This window comes from Salvelinus alpinus, chromosome 20 (genome assembly GCF_045679555.1).
Source record: "Salvelinus alpinus chromosome 20, SLU_Salpinus.1, whole genome shotgun sequence".
In the NCBI taxonomy this organism is placed as follows: Eukaryota; Metazoa; Chordata; class Actinopteri; order Salmoniformes; family Salmonidae; genus Salvelinus; species Salvelinus alpinus.
Window position 1 is genome coordinate 11,467,118 of NC_092105.1, and position 22,075 is coordinate 11,489,192.

At 43.5% G+C, this 22,075-nt stretch overlaps 1 protein-coding gene across 8 annotated transcripts in view; it reads left to right on the top strand.

Annotated features, from left to right (window-relative positions):
- Positions 1–15,911, top strand: part of LOC139546300 (tensin-1-like) — a 310,397-nt gene extending 294,486 nt beyond the window's left edge. For 7 of the 8 annotated variants that reach the window (XM_071354505.1, XM_071354508.1, XM_071354509.1 and 4 more), the window contains 9 exons: positions 1,221–1,349; positions 1,889–1,984; positions 6,413–6,490; positions 6,598–6,669; positions 6,837–6,863; positions 8,056–8,224; positions 9,801–9,869; positions 10,170–10,199; positions 11,843–15,911. In XM_071354505.1, coding sequence (XP_071210606.1) covers positions 1,221–1,349; positions 1,889–1,984; positions 6,413–6,490; positions 6,598–6,669; positions 6,837–6,863; positions 8,056–8,224; positions 9,801–9,869; positions 10,170–10,199; positions 11,843–11,984 — 812 coding nt within the window. In that variant the 3' untranslated portion in view covers positions 11,985–15,911. The remainder of the gene's footprint in view (positions 1–1,220; positions 1,350–1,888; positions 1,985–6,412; positions 6,491–6,597; positions 6,670–6,836; positions 6,864–8,055; positions 8,225–9,800; positions 9,870–10,169; positions 10,200–11,842) is intronic. The other variant, XM_071354507.1, reaches the window with a different exon arrangement.
- Positions 15,912–22,075: the final 6,164 nt, after the last annotated feature.

Consider the following 22,075-nt stretch of genomic DNA (forward strand, 5'->3'; position numbering starts at 1 on the left):
TGACATCACACATTCAGACGCACACACACACACAACGAAAACACACAGACAGGCACACACAGAGACACACACTCGCACTCGCGCACAGACACACACACACACACACACACACACACACACACACACACACACACACACACACACACACACACACACACACACACACACACACACACACACACACACACACCATACGCACTCAATTAAGGCCCGGGAACATCTGCATGTGATGTAGCTATATCTGTCTTACTTAAAGTCTTTAAAATGTCATATTTGGACACATAGGGATATATAGAATTGCATGTTGCAGTCGCATTAAAAGTTATTTTGTTGAATAGACAACAGATTTCTGCTCTCCCCTGTAGTTACGTTGAAATATGGGATCACAAAAGGCCCTCCTCTCCATGGAAAGTTTCCAACTCCCCTTCCGACTCCCCCTCTCATCCTTCTCCCTCTTCTCCTTCTCCCTCTCCTCCTTCTTTCTCCCCCTCTCATCCTCCTCCCTCTCCTCCTTCTCCCTCTCATCCTTCTCCCTCGCATCCTTCTCCCTCTTCTCCTTCTCCCTCTCCTCCTTCTTCCTCCCCCTCTCTTCCTTCTCCCTTTCCTCTTTCTCCCTCTCCTCCTCCCTCTCCTTCTTCTCCCTCTCCTCCTTCTCCCTCTCCTCCCTCTCTTCCTTCTTCCTCCCCCTCTCATGCTTCTCCCTCTCCTCTTTCTCCCTCTCCTCCTTCTCCCTCTCCTCTTTCTCCCTCGCCTCCTTCTCCCTCTCCTCCTTCTCCCTCTCCTCATTTTCCCTCTCTTCCTTCTTCCTCCCCCTCTCATCCTTCTCCCTCTCCTCTTTCTCCCACTCCTCCTTCTCCCTCTCCTCCTTTTCCCTCTCCTCCTTCTTCCTCCCCCTCTCATCCTCCCTCTCCTCCTTCTCCCTCTCATCCCTGTCTTCCTTTTCTTTCTCCTCCTTCTTCCTCCCCTCTCCTCCGTCTCCCTTTCCTCCTTCCCCTTCTTCTCCCTCCCCTCCTTCCACTTCTTCTCCCTTTCCTCCTTCCCCTTCTTCTCCCTCTTGTCCTTCCCTCTCTCCTTCTTCTCTCTCTCCTCCTTCTCCCTCTCCTTATCTTCCATTTCTGTCTTACATATTCCTTGCTTTCTCCCTGTCCTCCTTCTTACTTGCACCTGCGTGGATACTTGAAGTGGTATTTTATCGAATCATGTGTTATCGTGTATTGCAGCCATCGGCCTGCTGAGAGAGAAGGAGCCAGGGGCCTTTGTCATCCGGGACAGTCACTCCTTCCGAGGGGCCTATGGCCTGGCCATGAAGGTGGCCTCTCCTCCTCCTACTGCTCAGCAGTCCAAGAAAGGTACTATATCACCAATGGGTCTCCATCTTCCATATACTGGTTAATAATATAACATCACACTGTCCCTGTAACTGATGGTGGAGAACCATCCTAGAAGAGAAGGGCACGCACATGTGCACGCACACACACACACGCACACACACACACACACACACACACACACACACACACACACACACACACACACACACACACACACACACACACACACACACACACACACACACACACACACACACACACACACACACACACACACACACACACACACACACACACACACACGCACACACACACACGAAGGGCGAGAATGTTCTGTGGAAAAACATTTTATTTATCAGTTTTAAATAGCCACTAAGATCATCCTAGAACGTTAAACATTATATTTTTGTGTTTGGTCTGTTGTTGGTTAAAGATATAAATCATGACCAATATAATAACTACACTAAATAATACTTCCCCATATGAGGTGATGTCTACATACCACTAATAACAGGCTCTCTGCGGTTTTGTTCACCGCTGTGTTGTTTGTCCTGTAGCTGGTGACATCACTAACGAGTTGGTGAGGCACTTCCTGATTGAGACGAGTCCTAAGGGAGTGAAACTGAAAGGATGTCCCAACGAGCCTTACTTTGGTGAGTCACATTTAACCCCTACACACATATGCACACGCACACCAGGGGAGGCAAGGAGAGCATTGAAGGAGGAGATCGTCCCTCTGACGTTTTGAGAGGGAAGTGGGGAGAGGATGGGTGGATTGAAGAAAATACTTTAGAGACAATAGAAACTTTCTTTCAGACCTTTCAGAACCGGTCCTTCCGACAACAACATGGCATGTTTCTCAGATACGGTAACCGGGGGAAGAGTCAATTCCAGACAGGAGTTTCATGATGTGGTTGTAGTGACTGACTCTTGGCTGTATTGGTCTGATGACTCTGATCTCCTCTCAGTGCTCTCCCTGTCCCGACATTCTCCCATCCCATGATGTTTCATCCTAATTATAGGATGGGATCAGGCAAAGTCATTTAGTATGGTTCAAATGCTCTCCTCTCTAATTTCATCCAGAGACCGCATTACGTGCGTTGGTGTCTGTGTGTGTGTGTGAGACGAGTAGTGTGTGTGTGCATGCACGTGTAGGTGTTTAACAAGCAAAAGTTCCTCCTTGTGCCAAAGTCTGATCAAAAATAGCATGTTTCCAGAGGGTTGTGTCTTACGTCAGCTTCATCCAGCTACAGGAGCCAATTCTGAGAAGGTGCGTGGGCGTCTGGCTTTAGCCTACCTAGCTCCAGACCTGGTTTCAAATACAATTTGAAATATTTCAAATACTTTTGCATTTGCTTTTTCCTGCCTGGAATGCCAGATTGGCGGGCTTTAAAGTAGTTATAATGGTTTCAAATAGTATTTGAACCCTTGTCTGGTAGCTTGCTCCCTTCCCTCCCACATCTTAGCTGTTGTTAAATGAAGGTCGTTTTTGCAGCCCTTTTTTCCTCAAGTCGGTCCAAGTGTCAAATCTCGATATGAAATATGTACAGTGCCTTCAGAAAGTATTCACACCCCTTGACTTTTCCACATTTTGTTGTGTTACAAATTGGGATTAAAATGGATTACATAAAAAAAATTATCCAGACAAAATACTCTGTAATATCAACGTAAAATATCTATATATATATTTTTTTTGGGGGGGGGATTATTGAAAAATAAAACAATAATATATCTTGATTTATATAAGTATTCAACCACCTGAGTCAATACATGTTAGAACCACCTTTGCCAGAGATTACAGCTGTGAGTCTTTCTGGGTAAGAGCTTTGCACATCTGGATTGTACAATATTTGCCCATTTTTTTTTTTTTTTAACTCTTCAAGATCTGTCACGTCGGTTGTTGATCATTGCTAGACAGCCATTTTCATTTTTTTGTACTGTTTTTTTATTGTAATTTTTGTATTATTATAATATTTTTTTACTACTATTTTACCCCTTTTTGGTGTCCAATTGGTAGTTACAGTCTTGTCCCATCGCTGCATCTACCATACGGACTCGGGAGAGGCGAAGGTCGAGAGCCATGCGTCCTCCGAAACATGACCCTGCCAAGCTGCATTGCTTCTTAACACACTGCTTGCTTAACCCGGAAGCCAGCTGCACCAATGTGTTGGAGGAAACACTGTACACCTGGCGACACGAGTTAGCGTGCATGCACCCGGAGTCGCTAGAGCATGATGGGACAAGGACGTCCCAGCCGGCCAAACCCTCCCCTAACCCGGATGACGCTCGGCCAATCATGTGCCCCCTCATGGTTCTCCCGGACGCGGCTGACTGTGACACAGCCTGGGATCGAACCCGGGTCAGTAGTGACACCTCTTAGAATGCTAACGCCACTCGGGAGGCACCACCATTTTCAATTCTTGCCATAGATCTTCATGCCAATTTAAGTCAAAACTGTAACTAGGCCACTCAGGAACATTGAATGTCGTCTTGGTAAGTAACTCCATTGAATATTTGGCTTTGTGTTTTACGTTATTATCCTGCTGAAAGGTGAATTAATCTCCTAGTGTCTGTTGGAAAGCAGACTGAACCAGGTTTTCCTCTAGGATGTTGCCTGTGCTTAGCTCTATTCCGTTTATTTTTTATCCTAGACAACTCTCAAGTCCTTGCCGATGACAAGCTTACCCATAACATGATGCACCCACCACCATGCTTGAAAATATTGTGGATGACTCTCAGTGATGTGTTGTGTTGGATTGGCCCCAACAATAAGGCTTTGTATTCAGGACAAAAAGTCCCTTACTTTGCCACATTTTTTGCAGTATTGCTTTAGTGCATTGCTGCCAACAGGATGCATGTTTTGGAATATTTTTTTTCTGTACAGGCGTCCTTCTTTTTGCTCTGTCATTTAGGTTACTATTGTGGAGTAACTACAATGTTGTTGATCCATCCTCAGTTTTCTCCTATCACAGCCATTAAACTCTGTAACTGTTTTAAAGCCACCATTGTTTTAATGGTGAAATCCCTGAGCGGTTTCCTTCCTCTCCAGCAACTGAGTTGGGGTGGATGCCTGTATCTTTGCAATGACTGGGTGTATTGATACACTATCCAAAGTGTCATTTCACCATGCTCAAAGGGATATTCAATGTATGCACCTATCTACCAATAGGTGCCCTTCTTTGCCAGGCATTGGAAAACCTCCCTGGTCTTTGTGGTTGTATCTGTGTTTGAAATTCACTGCTCGACTGAGGGACCTTGCAGATAATTGTATGTGTAGGGTACAGAGATGAGGTTGTCATTCAAAAGTCATGTTAACTACTAGTATTGCACACAGAGTGTCCACATCGACGGGACAGTAGTGGAGAGGGTAGAAAGTTTTAAGTTCCTCGGCGTACACATCACGGACAAACTGAATTGGTCCACCCACACAGACAGCGTGGTGAAAAAGGCGCAGCAACGCCTCTTCAAACTCAGGAGGCTGAAGAAATTTGGCTTGTCATCAAAAGCACTCACAAACTTTTACAGATGCACAATCGAGAGCATCTTGTCGGGCTGTATCACAGCCTGGTACGGCAACTGCTCCGCCCACAACCGTAAGGCTCTCCAGAGGGTAGTGAGGTCTGCACAACGCATCACCGGGGGCAAACTACCTGCCCTGCAGGACACCTACACCACCCAATGTCACAGGAAGGCCATAAAGATAATCAAGGACAACAACCACCCGAGCCACTGCCTGTTCACCCCGCTATCATCCAGAAGGCGAGGTCAGTACAGGTGCATCAAAGCATGGACCGAGAGACTGAAAAACAACTTCTATCTCAAGGCCATCAGACTGTTGAACAGCCACCAATAACATTGAGTGGCTGCTGCCATACATGTACAGTAATACATGTATCACTAGCCACTTTAAACAATGCCACTTAATATAATGTTTACATACCCTACATTACGCATCTCATATGTATATACTGTACTCTATACCACCTACTGGATCTTGCCATCTTTATGTAATACATGTATCACTAGCCACTTTAAACAATGCCACTCAATATAATGTTTACATACCCTACATTACTCATCTCATATGTATATACTGTACTCGATACCTATCTACTGCATCTTGCCTATGCCGTTCTGTACCATCACTCATTCATATATCTTTATGTACATATTCTTCATCCCTTTACACTTGTGTGTATAAAGTAGCTGTTGTGAAACAGTTAGGTTAGATTACTCGTTGGTTATTACTGCATTGTCGGAACTAGAACCACAAGCATTTCGCTACACTCGCATTAACATCTGCTAACCATGTGTATGTGACAACTACAATTTGATTTGATTTGATTTGAGAGTGAGTCCATGCAACTTATTATGCGATTAGTTTAGCACATGTTTGCTCCTGAACGTTTTTAGGCCATAACATAACACATACGTATTATGTCAACACATTTCAGCTTTTCATTTTTTAAATAATTTCTAAAAACATAAAAACATCTTAATTTTTGCGATTATAAATTCAGGCTGTAACACAACAAGATGTGGAAAAAGTCAAGGGGTGTGAATACGTCAGACTCCTGCTACTGGGAACCACAGGGAGATGGCTACTGACCCAGGCACACAGTTAGAGATGACGTAACCAGTCAGACAGCATCAGTCTAAAAATGGCCTTATTGAAGAAACCTTATCCCCTAGACTATACTTATTGAATTATGTTCTAAAGGGAGGGACGGAAGTTGAATTGAGACGCTGGGTGTGTGAGTGTGACACCCCATACACCCACAATAACATCTGCTAAATATGACCAATACAATTTGATTTGATTTGAGTGTGGGTATGGTATGGGGTGTTTGTGGGTCCAGGGTGTGTGATCTACATGTCTTGATGAAGATATGTCATCTTTAAAGAATTGTTGTCCTGTTGGCACAACTAATACTAATCTCTCTTTGTGTGTGTGTGTGTGTGTGTGTGTGTGTGTGTGTGTGTGTGTGTGTGTGTGTGTGTGTGTGTGTGTGTGTGTGTGTGTGTGTGTGTGTGTGTGTGTGTGTGTGTGTGTGTGTGTGTGTGTGTGTGTGTGTGTGTAGGTTGTCTGTCCGCTCTTGTTTACCAGCACGCCATGACTCCCCAGGCCCTGCCCTGTAAACTGGTCATCCCTACCAGAGGTGAGGCCAGGAGTGTGTCTCTGTCTGTGTGCATGTTTGTGTAATTCTGAATTGATACGTACAATGTGGTGTGGGGAATTTCTGAATCGTCTCCTGCTGTGTTTCAGATCTCCACCAGGATGTCCCAGATGTTGCCACGCCAACCAACCAGGCTGACTACCTCCTGAAACATGGAGCAGGTTAGAAGCAGCATACCATTGTGTTGACTATTGGGTTTGGTTGAGCACTTTTCTATGTAATGGAAAGTTCATCTTAATTTTTGTTTGTTTGTCAGCTTTTTGTGACTTACTCTATACCATTCCACTGTTGTCCCCACACTGTTGATGCCACCTCCGTGTCACTATAGGGCAGAGGGTCCGTGCTGACTCCCATGGTAAATCATGTGTCCTTCCTTTTATGAGACTGTTGGTTCCTGACTGCTACATTCTGACCCAGATCTCTGACGTCTGCCTCAGAAGTCTGTGTGTGTGTGTTTGTGTGTGTGTGTGTCTGTGTTTGTCTCATCCTACATCTAATAGACGACAACAACTCTAACAATGCCTGAAATGTTTTCTGTCCAATGACTGAATGGTTTCGGGCCCTGACAGTCGTTTCTCCCGTGCAGCCTTGTCCCAGAAAGCACGTACCGCCTTTGAAACTGTAGAATGTGTGCAGAAACGCAGAACTTTAAACCTACTAATATCAATTGTGAAATGAATTCCCTTAACAGCATTGGAAACTGTCAAGAATGTACTGTATTGCATTCAGCATTTTACATGTCAATGATTTGCAAAGCTATAAACTGTTGTGTTACATAGTATATATTGAGGTCTCAAAACATTAGGAACAACTGCTCTTTCCGTGACAGACTGACCAGGTGAATCCAAGGGAAAGCTATGATCCCTTATTGATGTCACTTGTTAAACCAATTCAATCATTGTAGAATGTTAAATAAGTATTTTTAAGACTTCAGACAATTGAGACATGGATTGTGTATGTGTGCCATTAAGAGGGTGATGATTTAAGTGCCTTCGAACGGGGTATGGTAGTAGGTGCCAGGCGCACCGGTTTGAGTGTGTCAAGAACTGCAACGTTGCTGGGTTTTTCACGCTCAACAGTTTCCAGTGTGTATGAAGAATGTTCCACCACCCAAAGGACATCCAGCCAACTTGACACAACTGTAGGAATCATTGTAGTCAACATGGGCCATTATCTCGACACCTTGCTGAGGTCATGCGCCCCGGCGAATTGAGGCTCTTCTGAGGGGCAAAAGGGGTTGCAGCTCAATATTAGGACGGTGTTCTTAATGTTTTGTCCACTCTGTGTGCGACAAATAGCATTTTGTAATAGATTACTCCACGTTACTCTGATCTTAAGCATACATAATACATCCTATAAATGAAACGAATGTAAACTGTTGATCATGTCACGTCACAACAGAAAGCACGACAACCAAACCAATACGTGTTGTAGCAATGAAAAACCAGACAGCCCATGACATCATCTCTCTCCTTTTTGACCTCTCTCCTCTTTCCAGTGTGAAATGCACTGTGCTGATTGGCTACATCTCACTCTTTTTTCCCCAGCATGCAATGTGCTGTACATCAACTCGGTGGACATGGAGTCTCTGACAGGACCTCAGGCCATCGCCAAGGCGATCTCGGAGACGATGGCCGCCGCGTCCCCGCCCACCGCCACCGTTGTGCACTTCAAGGTGTCGCCGCAAGGCATCACCCTGACGGATAACCAGAGGAAGTGAGTAGGGAGTAGGGAGTAGGACAAACAGGCGTTTATAATGGAGTAGTGGAGTAGGGGTGGAGTGGTGGAGTATGCGTGTAGTTGAGTAGTGGAGTAGGAGAGTAGTGGAGTAGGGGTGTAGTGGTGGAGTAGGGGTGTAGTGTAGTAGAGGAGTAGTAGGGGTGGGGTAGTGGAGTAAGGGTGGAGTAGGGGTGGAGTAGTGGAGTAGGGGTGTAGTGGTGAAGTAGTAGAGTAGGGGAGTAGTGGAGTAGTGGTGTAGTGGAGTAGGGCTGAAGTAGTGGAGTAGGGGTGTAGTGGAGTAGGGGTGGAGTGGTGGAATAGGGGTGTACTGGTGGAGTAGGGGTGTAGTGGAGTAGGTAAGTAGTGGTGGAGTATTGAAGTAGGGATGTAGTGGAGTAGGGGTGGAGTAGTGGAGTAGTGGGGTAATTATCTGGTGGAGTAGGGGTGTAGTGGTGGAGTAGGGGTGTAGTGGATTAGGGGTGCAGGGGTGTAGTGGTGGAGTAGTGGTGTAGGGATGTAGTAGGGGTGTAGTGGAGTAGGGGTGTAGGGTAAGGTGGAGTAGCGGTGTAGGGTGTAGTGGTGGAGTAGTGAAGTAGGGGTGTAGTAGTGGAGTAGTGGTGGAGTAGTGAAGTAGGGGTGGAGTAGTGGAATAGTGGAGTAAAGGTGTAGTAGTAGTGTAGGGTGTAGTGGTGGAGTAGTGAGGTAGGAGTGGAGTATGGGTGTAGTAGTGGAGTAGGGTCTAGTGGCGGAGTAGTGAAGTAGGGGTGTAGTGGTGGAGTAGTGGAGTAGGGGTGTGGGGTGTAGTGGTGGAGTAGTGACATAGTGGAGTAGGGGTGAAGGGGTGGAGTAGTGGTGTAGTAGTGCTGTAGAGTGTAGTGGTGGAGTAGGGGTATAGGGGGTAGTGAATGAGTAGGGGTGGAGTAGTGGTGTAGTAGTGGAGTAGGGGTGGAATAGTGGTGGAGTAGGGGTGTAGGGTGTAGTGGTGGAGTAGGGGTGTATTGGTGTTAGGGTGTAGTGGAGTAGTGGTGGAGTAGTGGATTAGGGGTAAAGTGGAGTATGGGTGGAGTAGTGGAGTAGGGGTGGAGTAGGGGTGGAGTGGTGGAGTAGTGGATTAGGGGTATAGTTGAGTATGGGTGGAGTAGTGGAGTAGGGGTATAGTGGTGGAGTAGTGGATTTGGGGTATAGTGGAGTAGGGGTGGAGTGTGTAGGGTTATAGTGTAGGGGAAACACAAGTAAATACATTTCACCCACCTTTTTTAAAGGGGCAGTTTACCCACCTTTTTTTAAGGGACAGATTACCCACCTTTTGCGGAAAAATGCATTAAAAGTATAGGTAGCGGGTTTTTTTTCATCGCGACTGGCGATCAGAGCACTTATTTTTTTTTACAACTACATCACTCTACAAGACTGTATATTGCATTTTTAAAACTGATCAACAATATTTGAACCATAATGACAATATTTCAAACGGCTCACTCTGACTGGGGGCTCTTTTCAATCCAACTTGCGCTGTACTGTAGTAGTCTATGAGTTGCTTTCGTGCAGGGTGTTAAACCTTGTTTTTACCTAACAGGCGTTTCTTCCGGCGCCACTACCCTATCAACACTGTCACATTTTGTGATGTCGACCCTCAGGAGAGAAAGTGAGTGTCCACACTGAGCTACAACACACACACACACACACACACACACACACACACACACACACACACACACACACACACACACACACACACACACACACACACACACACACACACACACACACACACACACACACACACACACACACACACACACACACTTTCGGGGACAGTAAAACGAAAGGCAGTAATCTTTGCTGTTTGAAATGAATGGGGCCTATGACCTCATAATATTATATGTCATGAATATATCATACAAAATGTTACATGATATAATACTGTTTATTTATCTCTCTACAGGTGGAATAAACCTGATGGGGGCACAGCCAAGTAAGTATACAGTACATGCACTTGAGTACCAAATCAAATGTTATTTGTCACATGCGCCGAATACAACAGGTGTAGACCTTACAGTACAGCTTACTTACAAGCCCTTAACCAACAGTGCAGTTTTAAGAAAATACTTTCTTTTTTTTTAAGTAAAAGTAACAAATAATTCAAGAGCAGCAGTAAAATAACAATAGTGAGGCTATATACAGGTGGTACCGGTACAGAGTCAATGTGCGGGGGCACCGGTGTCTAGGTTATTGAGGTAATATGTACATGTATGTAGAGTTATTAAAGTGACTATGCATTGATAATAACAGAGATGAGCTGAAGCGTAGAAGAGAGGGGGTAGTCCTAGTGTATTTTTGTCTGTACTGTTTATAGATTTGCCCAACTTTACTCTGACTGAGAGTTGCAGAACCACTGAAGAAAGTGAAGCATCTTAGCTTGATACTTTGCAGCAGCTGGTCCAAGGATGGTTTTGATGTTAAACACCTAATGGCACCGGTTAGAACTAAGGATAGTTAGATCTGATTTCAAATCAGTTGTTTAGCTTGACCACAATGGTTCTTTGGGGGGGGACTATTCACTTAGACAGACTTATCATCAGTTCCTGACCTGCCTCTAATACATTGGCCCATGTGATTTCAATTAGTACTCTCCTCCATCCTAAATCAAATAAAAGGTGATATTTAGTAGCTCAGACATCAAACCAGGGGAGAGAAGAAGGGATGAAAGCTCCCCACCAACGATTCAGAGAGGAAGAATAGATGGATGGAGAGATGACTGGGCTGAAGATAAAAGAGTGTCCCTTTAGCCAACAAAGCCCAGTGTTGGCAGTCACGAGTTTAGAATTTACAGCATGTCATGGTTTGGGGTTTTAAACTCAGGGATCAAAGTGCCTATGAATTTACTGTTATGAGACTTAGGGCTCAATTGTATAAACTCATATGGTCTAATAGGCAAAAGAGTAAATCAAGTAGACAAAATGTGAAACTGTGAAATATTTATCATTACAGCCAGGGCAAAAAAAAAACGTTTAAAAAAATGCTCCAACCAAATGCTGATAAATAGTGTGAATGTTTTCCCCAAAGTTAGTTTCAGGCCCTGGTTACAGCATAAAGAAAGGCTTCTATTCAATCCGTATCTCTAATGTTCAGTGCTATAGCGCGATTTAAATCTAAAGGCAATATTCGCCTGTTTGCGGTGACTGCATTCTCTGTATACGCTGCATATGTCGGCTCAGAAATGTAGCCGAACTTCGCCGATTTGAATTGAATTGAGCCTTAATTAATCCCAAATGGTAACAGTGGCATAGAGCGCCCCCTAGAGACTAACCATGGAACTATAGAGATGGAAGATGGAAGAATTTAGCAAAACATTATCTCTTATTAATGGATACAGTAAAGAATGGATGTGTTTGGTTGAACCAGCTCAAGTGATGAGTAACCTTACCTAAGGCCTGAAGTAATAGGCTTTAGCTCAGCGGGCTAAAACAGTCTTGTAGCATGAAAACAACCATGGTTCAAACCCATTTGGTCACACACACACTTTTCATCTATGATTCATATGATTTCCTACAGTTGAATTTGACCAGTTAGAACAAGCCTATAAACGACATTGACAACATCCCTTCCCTTTTCCAGGTTTTTTGGGTTTGTGGCTCGGAAGCAAGGAAGTACAACTGACAACGTCAGTCACCTCTTTGCCGAGATGGACCCCGATCAGCCCGCCAGCGCCATCGTCAACTTTGTCTCCAAGGTGACGAGCGGCTCGCAGAAACGATGAGCTGACCTTTTGGCGACCCCTGGCTTTAAGTTTTTTTGGGTTGTTGTTCTTTTTAACTACGGAGGGAATAGCTTTTTTTCTTTTGTGTATTATACGTTTAATCTTAGGTTTCACCTCTTTCCTTCTGATCTCGTCTATTACCTGTGTGTGTGTGTCTCTCTCTGTGTGTGTGTGTGTGTGTGTGTGTGTGTGTGTGTGTGTGTGTGTGTGTGTGTGTGTGTGTGTGTGTGTGTGTGTGTGTGTGTGTGTGTGTGTGTGTGTGTGTGTGTGTGTTTCTTCTTGGAAGGACTCCTTCGTGGCGCTAACTAGGGGGATAGAGGAAGTGCAGTTTGTGGGGTGTGGCTGTGTAAGATGTTGGATGTTGGCTATGGGAGACCATTGTGATCTCTCTAGCAGGGTAGCACAACAACAGGAAGAGGAAATCATGTCAGTGATGATGTCAGTGAGTGTGATGCATAAAAAAAGAGAAGAAGAAGTAAAGTTGTGTGATGTAAAGAAGGGTGTTAAGGTGTCGGGTTTGGGCTGGTCAACCAAAGAGTTTTAAAATGCAGCAATGTCACTGTCGGAAGGTATGTTTGAGACGATATTTGGTTAAAAAAAAACATATAAATAATGGCTACTTTATCAAAACATTTACATTTTATGTTCTTTCTATATACAAGTAAATACTGTATTTATTTTATTCCTAAAAAGTTTGCATCTTTGCTTTCTTCGCAAACCGTATTCAAGGACATTTTTGCATGCTGGCGAGTTGAATCAATGTAAATATCACAGAGTGCTCTCTTGGTAGGGCGTGGATGACTTGGATGACTTGGGGCCTAAAAATGTTGTTGTTGGATTTTTTTAAAGAGCTTTCTGTAGAGAAATAAAATAAAGACAAAAGCACAGTTGTTCTCTTCAGAACAACAGAACACATCTGACTTCCACTGTTCTCTTCAGAACAACAGAACACATCTGACTTCCACTGTTCTCTTCAGAACAACAGAACACATCTGACTTCCACTGTTCTCTTCAGAACAACAGAACACATCTGACTTCCACTGTTCTCTTCAGAACAACAGAACACATCTGACTTCCACTGTTCTCTTCAGAACAACAGAACACATCTGACTTCCACTGTTCTCTTCAGAACAACAGAACACATCTGACTTCCACTGTTCTCTTCAGAACAACAGAACACATCTGACTTCCACTGTTCTCTTCAGAACAACAGAACACATCTGACTTCCACTGTTTTCTTCAGAACAACAGAACACATCTGACTTCCACTGTTCTCTTCAGAACAACAGAACACATCTGACTTCCACTGTTCTCTTCTGAACAACAGAACACATCTGACTTCCACTGTTCTCTTCAGAACAACAGAACACATCTGACTTCCACTGTTCTCTTCAGAACAACAGAACACATCTGACTTCCACTGTTCTCTTCAGAACAACAGAACACATCTGACTTCCACTGTTTTCTTCAGAACAACAGAACACATCTGACTTCCACTGTTTTCATCAGAACAACAGAACACATCTGACTTCCACTGTTTTCTTCAGAACAACTGAACACATCTGACTTCCACTGTTTTCTTCAGAACAACAGAACACATCTGACTTCCACTGTTTTCTTCTGAACAACAGAACACATCTGACTTCCACTGTTCTCTTCAGAACAACAGAACACATCTGACTTCCACTGTTTTCTTCAGAACAACAGAACACATCTGACTTCCACTGTTTTCATCAGAACAACAGAACACATCTGACTTCCACTGTTTTCTTCAGAACAACAGAACACATCTGACTTCCACTGTTCTCTTCAGAACAACAGAACACATCTGACTTCCACTGTTTTCTTCAGAACAACTGAACACATCTGACTTCCACTGTTTTCTTCAGAACAACAGAACACATCTGACTTCCACTGTTTTCTTCTGAACAACAGAACACATCTGACTTCCACTGTTTTCTTCAGAACAACAGAACACATCTGACTTCCACTGTTTTCTTCAGAACAACAGAACACATCTGACTTCCACTGTTCTCTTCAGAACAACAGAACACATCTGACTTCCACTGTTCTCTTCAGAACAACAGAACATCTGTATTGATCTCCTCCGACTTCCATCGTTCTTTTCCCCTCTTCTTTTGAATGGTTGAAGGATGGAGGATAGATAGAAGCTTGTCCAGTTTGGTCCAACTATTCACCTACACAGTGGTATTAGAACCCTGTAATGACGCTGGGAGCTGGCGTCTGCTGTTACCCTTCTAGACCAGCCTGCAATGCACCCCTCTATGTATACATTTGGTTTTGGCTGATTGGTTCCCCTTTGTGTGTCTACCATTGACTATCATAAGTGCCACCCCTCTCCGCTGGGCATGTATAAGCATCATGGAAGGTCAGAGTTCACTGCTGATTTTTGAAGAGCGGACAGGCAACGAGAGTCCAGGTTGCTACGGCTACAGCATCAAGCTCTCTCTCTTCTCCTTCGGAACATTAAAATTATTATACCCCTGCAACCGTCCCAGTAAAGATTGAGAGAGGCCACTATCTTTACAGATCAGCCTGTCAAACGTGTAACACCCACATCCTACCCACAAGTAAGCTATATACATATACAGATACATATATAGATATATATATATATATTAAACATGTTTCTTTTTTTGCTCTGTCACTCTTTTAACTCATATAATACATTGGCATATATAATCTATACATAAAGATTACTGAGTGTCGAAAAAAAATGATTCTGTACTTTGGCAAAGATTTATAAATCATGAGACTGAACTACATCAAAATAGATGGTGTAAGGTGTATGTATTTTAAAGCTTTGCTTTAAAAAAAAATCACTGCATTACTTTGTTTATGTTATGAGTCTCTGTATAAAGCATCCTTTGGTAGGGGGGAGAAAGAGCGTCTAGCAAAGTTCTTTGTTGCAAAATTGTGCCAACATTTTAATTTTTTTGTCAAGCACTTAAACGTGAGATATCAATGCACCTATGTGTAGCTGTGTGTTCACTGCATGTTTGGAGGCCAGATATTCTTTCCGTGACAACTTCCTCTATCTAACATCGCAGGTTTAGGGAAGCGCCACCGTATTAAACTCTTAAGCAATTATTCATTTTGTTATGTAGTATGTACTGCCCTCATGTGGTGAACCAAAGTTTGACTATCCGTTGTGTTTTTACTACAGTGTTTTAACTGTGATTTCCCCAATGACCTTCAATGGACTAGCGAAACTCAAACGGCTGAGTTTAAATGATTATTTTCAGAATATGGAAGACAAGTATTATGTCACTTTTTTGTCCTTTATGATTTTGTGAATGTCCTCATTCAATTGGATTCTGTTTGGAGCAGATTAGTCATACCTCAATGGTCAAATCTACTCCAGTGAAAAAAGAACTAGCGTTTACACATGGCATTCTGTCATGTCAAAATACACACTAAATATTTGCTTGTCCACTTCTGTTATCGCTTAATGTTTTGTATCAACTGGGTCTTTTGTTTTTAAGCTCCACTGGGTCTTCTTCCGTGGCATCTGTACTCGTTCCATTCTGTTCCAACCGTTCATTCCTCTTCAATGAGAATCCCTTCATTTTAAATGAATTGTATTTATTATTTTGATGAGTCTCCACTACTGTAAAACTATATGTGACGAAAGCATGGTTGATTCTGCATTTTTCTATGAGAAACGTTTGAGAAATGCTTGTCGGTTCAATCCCCCTCTACCACAAAACGAATGTCAGTCTCACGTTATTTGGCGTGTAAGAAGTCTCTTCTGATGTACATGTGGCCACTTTGAGGAAATAGCCTTAGAATGTGTGCATGAATGTGCTACGATGCCTGTACAGAACTGTATGTATTTTCATTTGCTTTATTGTATGGCTTTTGTTTCTGAGAAGAAAAAAAACATATTAAAAGTAATTTGTGTTTTTTTGTTGTTAGAAAAGTCTGTGTATTCGGTTTTACATACAAATCACAAACACAATATAAATAATATACTCAACAACAAAAAACTGAAAGAAATAACACAACTATAAAGATACCATACTTCAGACAAGTTAAACCTACACTGGACAGAAGGTTAGGTTAAAGGTTAAAGGGGCAATCTGTAGTTAATACAGGACAAAGTGGACACACCACCATTGTTCCTGTAAACAGCCAAGGGATAAGGGTGGAGAAATGCAACCACTCTCACATTCACAGACAGTCATGGCCACAAAGACCACAAATTCCCCTCATCAATCTACATACAATACCTCATAATGAAAAAGCAAAAACAGATTTTAAAAATGTTGGCAAATATATTAAAAATAAAAAACAGAAATACCTTATTTACTTAAGTATTCAGACCCTTTGCTTTGAGACTAGAAATGTAGCTGAGGTGCATCCTGTTTCCGTTGATCATCCTTGAGATGTTTGCACAACTTGATTGGAGTCCACCGGGGTTAAATTCAATTGATTGGACATGATTTGGAAAGGCACCCACCTGTCTACATAAGGTAGAGTGGCCAGACAGAAGTCACTCCTGGGAAAATAGGCAGATGACAGCCCGTTTGGAGTTTGCCATATGGCAACTAAAGGACTTTTAGGCTGTGATAACAAAATGATCTGCTCTGATGAAACTAAGATTGAATGCCAAGGACAATGCAGGAGTGCAAGACAATGCAGGAGAGTCCGGACTTGAACCCGATTGAACATCTCTGGAGAGTCCTGAAAATAGCTGTGCAGCGACACTCACCATCCAACCTGACAGAGCTTGAGAGGATCTGCAGAGAAGAATGGGAGAAACTCCCCAAATACAGGTGTGCCAAGCTTCTAGCGTCATACCCAAGAAGACTCAAGGCTGTAATGACTGTCAAAGGTGCATCAACAAAGTGCTGAGTAAAGGGTCTGACTACTTATGTAAATGTGATATTTCTGTTTTCTGTTTTTATTAATACATTTGCAAACATTTCTAAAAACATGTTTTTGCTTTGTTATTATGGGGTATTGTGTGTAGACTGATGAGGGGGAAAAACTATTTAATCCATTTTAGAAAAAGGCTGTAACATAACAAAATGTGGAAAAAGTCAAGGGGTCTGAAAACTTTCCGAATGCACTGTATACATGAGAATACATTTTGCCTGTCTGATGTCTGTTCATATTGAATATGTTTGTTCACATGAAAGATGAAAGTGCAAAATAGAATTCTGACCTTTGTTCGCACGCACGCACGCACACACACAAACACACAGTTTGTTTCAAGATTTGTTAGTCGTATGTACTGGATACACATGGTATACACCGGTCTGCCGAAACACGGTCTTAATATGAACACGGTACTGTACACATGCCACTTACTCATACCAGCTGATTCCTGGATGGTAGTTACCAGCTGATTCCTGGATGGTAGTTACCAGCTGATTCCTGGATGGTAGTTACCAGCTGATTCCTGGATGGTAGTTACCAGCTGATTCCTGGATGGTAGTTACCAGCTGATTCCTGGATGGTAGTTACCAGCTGATTCCTGGATGGTAGTTACCAGCTGATTCCTGGATGGTAGTTACCAGCTGATTCCTGGATGGCAGTTAACTACCGATTCCTGTATGGTAGTTACCAGTTGATTCCTGTATGGTAGTTACCAGCTGATTACTGGATGGTATTTACCATCTGATTTCTGGATGGTAGTTATCATCAGTTTCCTGGATGGTAGTTACCATCTGATTCCTGGATGGTAGTTACCAGCTGATTCCTGGATGGTAGTTACCATCTGATTCCTGGATGAGAGTTACCATCTGATTCCTGGATGGCAATTAACCACTGATTCCTAGATGGTAGTTACCAGCTGATTCCTGGGTGGTAGTTATCATCTGATTTTGGGATGGCAGTTAACCAATGATTTCTGGATGGTAGTTACCCGCTGATTCCTGGATGGTAGTTACCAGCTGATTCCTGGAGGGTAGTTACCATCTGATTCCTGTTCGCTAGTTATCCACTGATTCCTGGATGGTAGTTAATTTCTGATTCCTTGATGGTGGTTGCCAGCTGATTCCCGGATGGTAGTTACCATCTGATTTCTGGATGGCAGTTAACTACCGATTCCTGGATGGTAGTTACCAGTTGATTCCTGTATGGTAGTTACCAGCTGATTACTGGATGGTATTTACCATCTGATTTCTGGATGGTAGTTATCATCAGTTTCCTGGATGGTAGTTACCGTCTGATTCCTGGATGGGAGTTACCCACTGATTCATGGATGGTAGTTACCAGCTGATTACTGGATGGTATTTACCGTCTGATTCCTGGATGGTAGTTACCAGCTGATTACTGGATGGTATTTACCGTCTGATTCCTGTATGGTAGTTACCAGCTGATTACTGGATGGTATTTACCGTCTGATTCCTGTATGGTAGTTACCAGCTGATTACTGGATGGTATTTACCATCTGATTCCTGGAATGGTAGTTTTCCACTGATTCCTGGATGGTATATATCATCTGATTCCTGGATGGCAGTTACCATCTGATTCCTGTTTGCTATTTATCCACTGATTCCTGGATGATAGTTACCATCTGATTCCTGGATGGCAGTAACCATCTGATTCTTGGATGGTAGTCACCATCTGATTCCTGGATGGTAGTTACCATCTGATTCCTGGATGGCAGTTACCAACTGGTTCCTAAATTGTAATTACCAGCTGTAGTTTCCTGGATGGTACTTACCCACTGCTTCATGGATGGTAGTTACCCACTGATTCCAAGATGGTAGTTACCAGCTGATTCCTGGATGGTAGTTATTATCTGATTCCTGCATAGCAGTTAACCAATGATTCCTTAATGGTAGTTACCACTGATTCCTGGATGGTAGTTAACTATGGATTCCTGGATGGTTGTTAACCACTGATTCCTGGATGGTAGTTAAGCACTGATTCCTGGATTGTAGTTACCATTTGTTTCCTGAATGGTAGGGTTATGTAAGCCTGTAGGAAGAGGGAATGCAACACCCTGATACAATTCAACTCCCCATTGAGTGAAAGATAAATGGTTCTGTAGGTGCAGGAAAGGATGACAAAGACAGAAAATGTACAGTTTATTGGGAATTGATTTATTCGTTCACATGGTAATTTGGGAAAAAGGGTCTGAACGGAACCAAAGCAAAGAAAGTAGAAGTTAAAGTGCCCCCTCTCCTACCTTAGCTGCCTACCCACTACTTACCTCATCTTTTAGCACCACCTGGTGCGCTAACCAAAATACAGGGGGTGGTCCTCCCAGGTCTTACCTAGTGTGCATAGACAGTAAATACTACGGGTTATGTATGCCCGCAGGCCTCTTGCCTGAGCACTCCCTAGGTGCCTTCCCCTTCCTCCCTGGGAACAAATGAAACAGAATTATCCAAACGTAAGTAAACAATTTCAAGATTCAAAAACACTGAGTCATATTGGTACACACATACCTCAGATCAGCGGCTTCAAAAAACGTATCAAAAACCTGCCTCTGAGCAACAACCAACACAGGACATCACCATCAGCTCTCTCTGAGCAACACCAACACAGGACATATCAATCAGCCTTCTTCTCCTACAAAGGAACACTGGCTTTTAAAGCTGGAGAAGGAGTCTGTAATTACAGACAGCTGTATCCTTTGATGAGAGGGCGGGGCCAGCTCCAATCTGCCATGGGGCCGACCAATCAGCTGCTTGGGGGAATCTAGGAAACCATTTCCTGAAATACATACACACAAATCCACAACACAGAAATTGGGGAATGTAACACACCCACCCAAAAACATGCAAACTTACAGTTTGGAATAACAAAACCCAACACGTATCCCCAGTTACCAAACCCGTGATAAAGCGTCGGCAAACACATTCGCCGAACCCTTCACATAGTTTATCTTTAGATTGTATCGTTGTACAATCAGAGCCCACCGCATAAGGTGGCGGTTTTTGCTTAAAAAACGCCAAATAATGATGGTCCGTGAAGACCAGTATAGGCAAGGCACTGGAGCCCACATATACCTCAAAAACCTGTAAGGCTAGCAATAAAGCCAGCATCTCTTGTTCAATGGTGGAGTACCTTGACTGACATGAGTTGAACTTACGAGAGAAGAAACTGACGGGCCGATCCACTCCCTCTTCATCTTCCTGCAAGAGAACCGCACCCACCCCAACTATACTTGCGTCTACCTCCAGCTTAGAAGGTTTGTCAAAGTTGGGGGCGGCAAGCACTGGGGCACTACCAAAGTAGCGCTTTGGCGGACTCAAAAGCATAGTTGCAGTCCTGGGACCACTTATATGGTACTTTGGGACTAAGCGGAGGTGTAAGGGGAGCTACTACCGTCCAAAAATTCTTACGGACGTACGATAGTACCCTACCATCCCCAGGAATCTGCCCGACTGGCGGCAAGTCGTGGGAGCAGGAAAAGCAACAATTGCTTCCACTTTGCCAGTTACTGGGCACACTTGACCTTGTCCCACTTGTTTCCCTAAGTAAGTCACAGTAGCCTTCCAAAACTCACACTTGGCCAAATTGAGGGTTAAAGAAGCATTCTCCAAATGCTGAAACACACTTTTCAAGCTGGCAAGACGATCAGACGAAGTAGACGAATGAATCACCATATCGTCAAGGTAAGCAGTACAATTTGGCACATCCACAAACACAATGTTAACTAGGCGCTGAAAAGTAGCCGGTGCATTACACATTCCAAAGGGCATCACAGTATATTGTACAAAGTTATCAGGCCTAACGAAAGCCGAGATGTCAGAAGCTCGAGAGGTCAGAGGCACCTGCCAATAACCTTTTAGCAAATCTAACTTACTTACGTAAGCAGCAGAGACAGTTCTATCAATGCAGTCATCTAAGTGAGGTAGAGGAAAATAATCAGACTTTGTAACTGCATTTACGCGACGATAGTCCGTACATAAGCGGGATGTACCGTCAGGCTTAGGAACAAGAATACACGGAGAACTCCAGGAGCTGTTACTGGATTTTGCCATGTCATTCTGTAATAATAAGCTACCTCACTTCTCATTACTTCCCTTTTCTTAGCACTAACCCGGTACGGATGCTGACGTAAAGGAGCAGCGTTCCCCACATCCACGTCATGTTCTAAGATGGACGTGCGACTTGGAACGTCCTGAAACACATTGAGAAAACTATCAATAGGATAAGATCATTAGTTTGATCGTTATCCAGATGTTCCATTTGAGAGGGTAACTTTTTCAGCATCTCCGAATTACATAAGCGTTTACACTGCTGTAACGCATGGCGTAACTCCAACCAATCCTCCTTATCCTCTTCTAGGTCCCAGCCAGGCTTCAGCACCAACGCAGCCACACTGGAGACATCGGGCTGGACCTGCTTACCTGAGGAGCTGTCTGGAGAGTCACGTATATAGTAAGCTTTCAGCATGTTAACATGACACACACGGGAAGAACGCCTACGATCTGGGGTCTTTATCACATAATTTGTGTCAGTGGGTTTCTTTTCCACAAGATATAGCTCAGAAAAAAGTGCCGACAGAGATGTGCCACGGATTGGCAACAAACTAAAACCTGATCCCTAGTGCAAAAGAACGGCCAACAGGCTCTTTGTCATAATGCAACTTCATGTGTTTTTGAGACAAGGAGAGAGACTTTTGGGCTAACGCACATGCAGGGTGCAGTCTCTCCTGCATCTTAGTGACATAATCCAACACATTTTTAAGGGCGCTACTGGGTGTAGGAGATAGGATATGCGCCTTCAAAACTTTTAACGGACCCCGTGGGGTGTGACCAAACACAAGATCAGCAGGGCTGAACCCCAAGGACTCTTCTATTGTTTCCCTGATAGCAAATAGGACAAAGGGCACCACCTCATCCCAATCGGTACTGGTATCCATGCAATACTTGCGTAGCATCGCCTTTTAGCGTCTGATGCCAGCCCCTTGACTCTCCGGATGATACGGACTGAAGACCTGATGGGAAATACACAGCGTCTTTAACAGATTTGAGAACAGTTTTGACATAAAGTTGGTTCCCTGATCAGTTTCGATTACTTTAGGGAGTCCAAACGTAGAGAAGAAATTCACTAGTGCCTTCACTACAGTCTTAGCCGTTATAGTCCAGAGAGGAATAGCC